Source organism: Octodon degus, unplaced genomic scaffold (genome assembly GCF_000260255.1).
Source record: "Octodon degus isolate 3935 unplaced genomic scaffold, OctDeg1.0 scaffold00079, whole genome shotgun sequence".
NCBI classification, from domain to species: domain Eukaryota; kingdom Metazoa; phylum Chordata; class Mammalia; order Rodentia; family Octodontidae; genus Octodon; species Octodon degus.
In genome coordinates, this window is record NW_004524655.1 from 6,413,349 (window position 1) to 6,423,342 (window position 9,994).

The 9,994-nt window shown below is 43.4% G+C and overlaps 1 protein-coding gene across 1 annotated transcript in view; it reads right to left on the minus strand.

The window, feature by feature from the left end:
* Coq5 (coenzyme Q5, methyltransferase) overlaps nt 1–9,994 on the minus strand; it is a 33,085-nt gene that overhangs the window by 17,758 nt on the left and 5,333 nt on the right. Inside the window, exon 2 of the mRNA XM_004636255.3 lies at nt 5,766–5,915. Coding sequence (XP_004636312.1) covers nt 5,766–5,915 — 150 coding nt within the window. The remainder of the gene's footprint in view (nt 1–5,765; nt 5,916–9,994) is intronic.

A 9,994-nucleotide genomic window follows, 5' to 3' on the forward strand; every position in this document is an offset into this window, starting at 1 on the left:
CAAGGGCCTGAGTTCAATCCCCGGTTCTGCAAAAAAAAGAAAAAAAAATAGCTATTTTATCTGCAGTGGGATGGTATCTCAGTGTTGTTTTAATATGCATCTCTTCAATGCCCAGTGATGTTGGATATTTTTTCATATACTTATTTGCTGTTTGTATTTCTTCATGTGAGAAGTGTGTAATCATCTCAGATGCTCATTTTTGGATTAGGTCTTTATATCTGGGAGGGCTGGTTTTTTTTTTTTTTTTTTTTTTCCTTTTAGTTCCTTATATGTTCTTGGTAGTAATCCTTTGTCTGAAGAACAGCTGGCACACATGTTTCCCTACATTGTGGGCTGTCTCTTCACTCCACTGGAAGTTTCTCTTGCTCACAGAGCCTTCTTATGTGAAGAATTAATAGCTCAGAGACTGGGCATGGTGGCGTGCGCCTGTAATCCCAGCTCTTGGGAGGCTGTAAATAGGTAAATCACTACAAGTATGATCTAGTAGTGAGACCCTGAACATCCTGTAGAGCTTCCCTAAAATACAAAAAAAAAAAAAAAAAATTTAATAGCTCAGAACAGGAGGAGACGGGTCTCCCAAGAGAAATGTTAGGACAGGGTTCTAAACTGCTTCCTTAGGGTTTGTAAGATAGCTCACCAGACTAAGCACCTGCTTAGGCTAGCACAGACTGGGGTTTGATCCCCAGCATGGGTGTGCTGAGCTGGCTACTGACACTGGGCATGGTAATACAAACCTGTAATCCCTGCACTGGGGAGGCTGAAAACAGGAGGATCAAGAGTCTGAGCTGCATAGTGAGACCCTGTACCAAATACATTTAAAAACAAATGAACAAAAATTTAAAAAAAACTTGCCTCCCTCAGTCTGCAGCACACTTCTGGGACTGTTTGATCAAACAGAGAACTTGAAAACCTTTATACTGAAGTTAGAATTGCATAGAGAAATTGATACTCTTAATGAGCACTTAGCTGCTGCTGAAGGACAAGCAACTGACAGGCAGAACTGAGTAAGGGCCAACTCTAGGCAAAAGCTAGGCACAGAACCAGTGAGCTATCTCAGAAACTAAAGACCACTTACTAGTCTTCCACCAGTAAGACCACGTCTAGCTGTAAGAGCACCACATTACGGGCTGCATGGCAGCCTGTGAAGGAGTACACTGCCCACACAGGGCACCTGGGATGTCAATATTGTAGGGACACTGACTGTGGTGCTTGGGGCTGTGTCTGCTGATCACAGCTTTGCTGTGGAGCATAGAGACAGGGAAGTGCCTTGTCAAATATCGGGGCCACATGGGTCCAGTAAATTTGGTAAGATTTCACCTCTCAGAGCAGCTGGCTGTCACTGCCCATGGAGATCAGACTGCTCATGTCTGCAGATATGCGGTGCAGCTGCCTACAACCCAGGCTGCTGCTGATACTCATTCACCTGAGGACAGAGGAAGAGGGAAGCCACCTGCAAGCAAGGAAGACAAAGCCCTCACCAGGAACCAAATTAGAATCTTGATCTTGGACTTCTGACCTCTAGAACTATGAGAAAATTAATTTCTGGGGGGTTTTGGTTGTTTGTTCTTTTTTGTGATAGGGTCTCCCTATGCAGTTCAGGCTGGCCTTCAGCTAAATTTGTAGCCCAGGCTGGTCTCGAACTTACAAGGATCCTCCTGCCTCAGCTTCCTGAGTGCTGGGATGACAGGGGTATACCATCACACACAGCAAGACAGTCACTTTTTTTTTTGGTACCAGGAATTGAATTCAGGACCTTGCACTTACCCGGCAGGTGCTTGTGTGGTGAGCTGTATCCTCCCCCCACCAGCTCCTCTGTTGTTTATAAGTTACATAGTCTGTGGTCATTTGTTATGGCAGTTGTAGTTTACTAAGATTTTGGTACCAGAGGTGGGATGCTGATATAAGAAATAATTACAAATGTTTACGTAAGAAGCTTTGGTAGATGTTGGAAGTCTTTTGAGGTACTCACCAAAATAAACAAAAGGCTAAGGTGGTGGTGAATGCCTGTAATCCTAGCACTTGGGAGGCTGAGGCAGGAGGACTGTCATGAGTTTGAGGCCAGCCTGAACTGCATAGTGAGACTCTGACTCAAAAATAAATAAATTGCCTCAAACCCCTCTGCCTCAGCCCCAAGTGCTAGGCTTACAGCTGTGCGCCACCACTCCTGGTGACCTTAATTCTGTAAGTATCTTTCTCTACTCCAGTAGGATCCTTTGACCCACTACTCTTTCTTCCTCATATACTTTAAGGTTTCAAAATTTTCTTCTTGCATTCTTCATGAACAACCCCCTATGTCTTTAATAGCAACAAATGTTTTTATTGGTCTTTAGATAACCGGCTCTGTAAACTTACTATTAAATTCTTTAATATCATTAGCAGAGATATATATGTTGCATTTAGTACATGTTAGCCAAGGGCCAATACTTGGGTTGACTTGATGTTTACACTATAATTGTACATTTAGCCTCTTTCCTAGGCTTTTTTTTTTAATAAAAATTGTATTTACTTACAAAAAAAAATAATAAAATAAATAGGGGCCAGCCAAATAACTCAGTGGATTAAAGCACCTGTTTAGGCAGAGTGCAGTGGCTGATTTGGGGTTCAATCTTGGGTGTGCTGTGCTGGCCCCTCCCCCAGGGCATGCTGAGACAGCAACTGAGACTGGGTGTGGTGGTACGCACCTGTAATCCCAGCTCTTGGGAGGCTGAACACAGGTGGATCACTATGAGTTCAATCTACATAGTGAAACCCTGTAGACCCTATAGACCCTGTACTAAATACAAAAAAATAAAATAAATACAGATAAATACATTTTGTTGTTGTTGTTGTTTATTGGGTACAGGGTCTTGCTACACAGCTCGGACTTGTAGTGATCCTCCTACCTCTGCCTTGCCAGCTCTGAGATTATAGATGTGCTCCACCATGCCTGGTTTGGGGGCTCGCATGGCATGCGGTACCAGGTACTGAACCCAGGTCCTTGCGCTTGCCAGGCAGCCGCTTAGACCACTGAGCTATCTCCCCAGTCCTCAGCAATTTTCATTTGATCTGTATTCTCTGGTTCCTTTACTCATATCTGGCAGTGTCTCCACTGGAATATCATCTCTTCTCTCTTCCTAACCACCTCTGCAGCTGATGATGACTTACACTAACTGAGCTTTTCATCAAATGGATGTTCACGCACTCCCTTAAGTGTTCTCTTCAGAATAAGCTGCTACTTTCTGCAATACACACAGAGAATTTTCCAAGTTTTTAGGTTCCAATTCCTTTTTGGTGAACAGTTTCTTCAGTTTCTGTCATATTTTATGCTAAGCAGTCAAGAGAAACCAGGCCACAGTTTTAACACTTTCCTTAGAAACTTTCTCAGCCAGATATCAGGGTTTATACTGAAATTAGAAATTTTAACTTCCACAAAACAGTACGACAGGGGCTGGGGAGATAGCTCAGTGGAATAAGCACTTGCCTGGCAAGTGCAAGGGCCTGAGTTCAATCCCCGATTCCACACACACAAAAAAAAAACAACACTACGACAAAGTTCAGCCAAGTTCTTTGGCACTTTGCCATGAGGATGACTGTTTCTCTAGTTTCCAGTAACTACCTTGTTGGCTCCTGAGACCACACCAGACTGGTCTTCAATGTATACACTTGCACCAACATTCTCGCTCATTCATGAGAGTGTGTGCCTCTAAATAAATAAAAGCTTCCTTTCCAACTCTCTTTTCTTCCTCAGACATCACCAGAATCATCTTTTTTTTTTTTTTTTATTTATTTATGTGTGTGTGTGTGTGTGTGTGTGTGTGGCCAGCTCAGCCCACCAGGGGGCAGGGCTGGCTGGCATGTGGTGCTGGAGGATTGAACCGCAGTCCCTGTGCTTTGCTTAGCTTGTTCTAAGTAGGTGCTTTAGACCACTGAGCCATCTCACCAGCCCCAAAATTATTTGTTTATTTATTTTTGTGTGTGGCCAGCTCAGCCCACCAGGGGGCGGGGCGGGCTGGCTTGTGGTGCTGGGGGATTGAACTGCAGTCCCTGTGCTTTGCTTGGCTTAGCTTGTTCTAAGTAGGTGCTTTAGACCACTGAGCCATCTCACCAGCCCCCAGAATCATCTTTAACAACCATATTTCTGCCAATAATTTCCTCATGGCAATCTACACCGGGGATTACAGACACGTACCACCATACCTAGCTTGCCTACTTTTTTTGTAAAATATGATTTTAAAATAAAAAGATCAATTGTTCACACTTTTTTTGGTATTGGAGGTGATGGTGATGATGGCAGTGGGTAATGACACTGGCACTAGAGATTAACCCACCACCTAACATGCTAGGCAGTCACTTCTACCACTGAGCTATCCTCCCATCTATTTCATCTTCTGTTGAACCTTCAACTCACTTGTCCTTTCTTATTGAGTGAGAATCCTTTTATTACATTGCATACACTTTATAGGAAGCCTTTTCAACCTAATCTGCTAATAATATCAAGTGTCAAAGGTTAGGAGCCGGGGAGATGGCTCAGTAGAATAAGTGCTTGCCTAAGCGCAAGGGCCTGAGTTCAATCCCCAGTTCCACCAGAAAAAAAAAAAAAAAAAAGGTTAGATTGTTTATGTACAGTCTTTTGTTAGTTGTTCCAAACTCAGCATTTAGAGAGAAAAATGTCTCAGGTTCCTAAAATGCATGTTGGAGGAGAGGGGAACAAGAATTAGGTATTGTTGGGGCTGGTGAGAAATTAAATCCAGGGCCTGTGCATGCTAGGTTCTAAAGCACCTACTTAGAACAAGCTTAGCAAAGCACAGGGACCGAGGTTCAATCCCCCAGCACCACATGCCAGCCAGCCCGCCCCCTGGTGGGCTGAGCTGGCCACACACACACAAATAAATAAAAAATAAAAATAAAAAAAAGAATTAGGTATTGTTTATACCACTCCCCATGATAAATGTAATTAGTATGTATTGCAAACATGTACTAACAAATTTTTTTTTTTTTTTTTTTTTTTGTGGAACCAGGGATTGAACTCAGGCCCTTGCACTTGCCAGGCAAGCACTTATTCCACTGAGCCATCTCCCTGGCCCCTGTACTAACAACAACAACAACAAAATTTAAATGCATGGTGAAACCAGGTATATAATCCTAGAATTTAGGAGGCTGAGACAGGAGGATTATGAGTTTGAGGCTGGGCTGGGCTTCATAGAAAGTTCGAGATCAGCCAGAACTACACAGACCCCCATCTCAAAACAAACAAGTAAGAAAAAAGAAAAGAGGCAGACACAAATCTGGTTGTTTTGTCTATTGACATTGTGATGCTGGAAATTAAATCCAGGGCCTGTGCATGCTAGGTAAGTGCTCTATCACTGAGCCACATCCCCATCCCTCAAAGCTGCTTGTTTGTTTGGTTGTTTTTTTTGTTTTTTTCAGAACTGGGGATTGAATTCAGGCCCTTGTGCTTGCCAGGCAAGTGCTTATTCTACTGAGCTATCTCCCTGGTTCAAAGCTGCTTTTGACTGATAATTTTGTAAACTGTTTCAGAAATTATATCTTCAACTTAATGATAGGTCAAGTAGCTTGTTCTATTTTGACTTTTTTTCTGTCTTTCCTTTTCTTTTTCTTTTTCTTTCTTTCTTTTTTTTTTTTTTTTCAGAACCAGGGATTGAACTCAGGCCCTTGCGCTTGCCAAGCAAGCACTTATTCTACTGCGCTATCTCCCCAGCCCTAAGTAGCTTGTTCTAACAAGAGATAAACACTCTCAGCAGTGGTACCTAAGGATGGGACATTACCTGTACCTCCTGCAACATCAAGCAATTGAGTCCCAGGCAACGGGTTCATCTTCCATAGCAGCATGTCTTTCCAGACACGATGGATGCCCAGACTCATCATATCATTCATCAAGTCGTACTTCTTGGCCACACTTTCAAACACCTGATAGACTGACACAGGAGAAACATACAATTGTGTTATTAGTAAGATAAATTTGGGAAAACTCTAAGTTAAAAGAAGAGGCCTGGTGTGGTGGCATACTCCTGTGACTCTAGCACTTGGGAGGCTGAGGCAGGAAGGTTACAGCGAGTTCAAGGCCAGCCCAGGCTAAAAAGTGTGTTCAAGGCCAGCCTCACTATATAAACAGTCTCAAGACAACACACTTGTAACCCCAGCCCTCAAGAGGCTGAGGCATGGACTGGTGAGATAGCTTCAGGGAACTAAGTGCCTGCTTTGGCAAGCTCAGGAACCAGGGTTCAATCTCCTGGTCTACATTCCATGCCAACCACCGAGTCTGGGTGTGATTATGGTGGCCCATGCCTATAATCCCAGCACTAAGGAGGCTGAAAACAGAAGGATCACCAACAGCCTGGAGCTGCATAGTGAGACCTTGTACCTAACACATAAATGGGAAAAAAAAAAAAAAAAAAGAGGCTGAAGCAGGAAGCTTATTGTGCGTTCAAGACCAGTCTGTACTACAAAGTGAGCTCATGGCCAGCCTGAACTGCATAGCAAGACCCTGTCTCAGAAATACTAATACTACTACTAATAATTAAAAAAGAAAACAGGAAGATCAGGGGATGGTGACATATGCTTGTAGTCCCAACACTGTGGGAGGCCGAGGCAAGAGAACCTCAATTTTTTTTTTTTTTTTTCATTTTATGTGTTTGATACTGGGTCTCACTACGCAGCTCAGAATCCTAGTGATCCTCCTGTTTTCAGCCTCCTCAGTGCTGGGACTACAAGCATATGCCAGCATGCCCCCAGGTATGGGGCCAGCATTCAAGTGCGGCCGGGAATCGAACCCTGGTCTGTGCTTGTCAAAGAAGGTGCTTAGTCTGCTGAGTTATCCCATCAGTTTTTTTTGACAAGGTCCACTATGCAGTCTAAGCTGGACTTGAACTCACTAGGGAGCCCAGATTGGTCTTAAACTCATTGTGATCCTCCAATCTCAGCCTCTTAAGCATGCGTTTATGTGTATGTGCCATCATGGTCAGAAAACTACATTCAGGGGCCAGGGAGATGGCTCAGTAGAATAAGCACTTGCCTGGCAAATGCAAGGGCCTGAGTTCAATCCCCGGTTCTGCCAAAAAAATAAATAAATAAAAATAAAACTACACTGAAATAAGGCTATGCACCTAGACCAAGTGTGGTAATGTATACTTGTATCCAGACTTAGAACTGAATACTATGTTTCTATTTCTTAGAGGATGTAGTATATGATAGTGGTGGTGTTTTTTCCTCTCTTTTTTTTTTCCCTGCTGCTAGGGATTGAACCCAGAGCCTTGGAGATGGTAGACAAGAGTTCTGCCATTGGGTCACATCTCCACCCCAGAAACTAGAATTTTTATTTATTATTTATTTATTTATTTATTGCGGAACTAGGGATTGAACTCAGGCCCTTGCACTTGCCAGGGAAGTGTTTATTCCATTGAGCCATCTCCCTGGCCCAAGAACTGAAAATTTTAAATGGTTATTATAATAAAAGACATCAAAAGCCATGAGAAAGACATATAACTAATATAGATAGGAAGCTCCTGCATATCATCTCTGAATCATGGAGAATCACAGGAACATTTAGTGGATAAGTAGTGAATTAGGTCCAAGTTATACTGTGGAAGGCCCTCAAGAATTTTCCCCACAAGGGCCGGCCAGATAGCTCAGCAGACTAAAGCGCCTGCTTAGGCCAACACAGCAACTGGGGTTCAATCCCAGTGCCTGGGAGGCTGAAAAACAGGAAGATCACTGAGTCTGATCTGTGTTGCAAGACCCTGTAATAAATACATTTAAAAAAAATACACAAGTCAGGAGGATGGCTCAGTGAAATAAGTGCTTGCCTGGCAAGTGCTGGGGCCTGAGTTCAATCCCCAGGTCTGGCAAAAAAAAAAAACAAAAAACGTTCAAATCTGGGGGCTGGCGAGATGGTTCAGTGGTCTAAAGCGCCTACTTGGAACAAGCATGGCAAAGCACAGGGACCTCAGTTCGATCCCCCAGCACCACATGCCAGCCAGCCCCGACCCCTGGTGGGCTGAGCTGCCCCCCCCCACTAAATAAATAAATGTTAAAAAAAAATAAAAATAAAAAGAATACACAAATCTTCTCCACAGGTTCAAAAAAGAATGTGAAAAAAAAAAAAAAAAAAGAAAAAAGAAAAGAAAGAAAAAAAAGGGGGCTGGAAAGATAGCTCAGCAATCTCAAGCATCTACTTAGGCAAGTTTAGGCAGGCACAGGGGAACCGGGTTCAATCCCCGGCACCACATGACACTCAAGCCTGCCCTCAAGGTGGGCTGAGCATGCCAAAAAAAAGAATGTGGTTTAACCCCTAGTGCAACAAAAAGGCAAAAGAGGGGCAGGGGAGATGGCTCAGTGGAATAAGCGCTTCTCTGGCAAGTGCAAGGGCCCGAGTTCAATCCCCGGTTCTGGATGTGCGGTGGTTCATGTTTGTAATCCCAGCACTCATGAGGCTGAGGCAGGATGAGTACTATGAGTTTGAGGACAGTCTGAATTACATAGTGAGAGTCTAAAAAAAAAAAAAAAAAAAAAAAATCCTTCTCCCTCCCACTACAAAAAAACCGCATACAAAGTGTCTAATGCTATATTTTATAACTCAGGCCCTTGTGCTTGCCAGGGAAGCACTTATTCTACTGAGCCATCTCCCCAGCCCCAATCCTCACTGATTTTTGTTTGTGGGGTGTGTGTGTGTCCTCACTGGTTTTGAGCTCACTCTGCAGTGTAGGCTGGCCTCAGTTCACAGTGATTCTTTCACCTCAATGTCCCAAATGTGGGGTCTACAGGCATGTGTCACATGCCTTGCTTTGAGGTTAAATTAGAAAATGAAAGAGATGTTTTGAATTCCTCCAAGTGTGCTGCATACACTGTAAAAACATTATCCCTTGCTGAAACAGACTGTAGAGTACTCCTTTCACTAATTTATTTTTTCCTTCTTTGTGGTACTGAGGATTAAATCCAGTCTCCACTCATGCTAGGCAAACACTCTACCACTAAGCATCTCTTCCCTATTTTGAGACACGGTCCTGCTAAATTGCTTAGACTGGGCTCAAACTGGATTCTTCTGCCCCAGCTCCCAAGTTGCTGGTATCACCATTACAAAGGTTAGTTTTTAACTGAATCTTGGTTTATTCCCCACTCTCAAGTTTCCAGTTGGCTGTTTTCTTTGAAACATCTTTTGAGATAAGTAAAGGACATAAAAGTTCAAACTACTGAGTATAACTGTTCTTGCTTTGCAGATTCTAATATGCATAAATTTCAGTTACTGTGTCATAAGTAACACCAGTACTACAACATTACAATGGTATGATAGCTATAACCGCTGAATTACAAACTTCACTAGCAGTTGTTCAGGCCATCAGTCACTATGGTGGGGCTGGCCAAACAGCTCAGTGGATTAAAGCGCCTGCTTAGGCAGACACAGGGCAGGGGCCTGGAGTTTGATCCTGGGCCAGCTCCACCCTTGGGGCGAACTGAGATCCACCCTCAGGGCGAGCTGAGATGATTGAGACTGGGTGTGGTGGTGTGTACCTATAATATCAGTTCTTGAGAGGTTATAAACAGGTGGATCACTAGGAGTCTGATTGAGTAGTGAGACCTTGAACACCCTTTAGACCCTTCCCTAACATACACACACACACACACACACACACACACACACAAAATCACTATGGTGATAACACATAAGCATCCTGATAAGTGACCACTAATGTCTCTTCTCTTACAGACTATAGGTGAGCAGCTGCTGAATCAGTTATTAAGTTTACATACAGATGACAAAGCAGCTACTGTATTTGCACTGCATCCTTATTCTTCAATGAAAGCCATGCGGCACAATTGCACAAATTACAGGAAACTGGGCAACAAAAATAAATGCTCAGCCAAGAAATGAAAAGTGGTAATGGTGGAGGTGAAATCAGAATCAAAAGTCAGTGGAGGGGGCCTGGCCCTAGCTCAGGCCTTTAAGTGGCTGCTTCCACAAAGCTGTCAGCCTCAGGTTGCTGGAGTTCGAACCTCACAC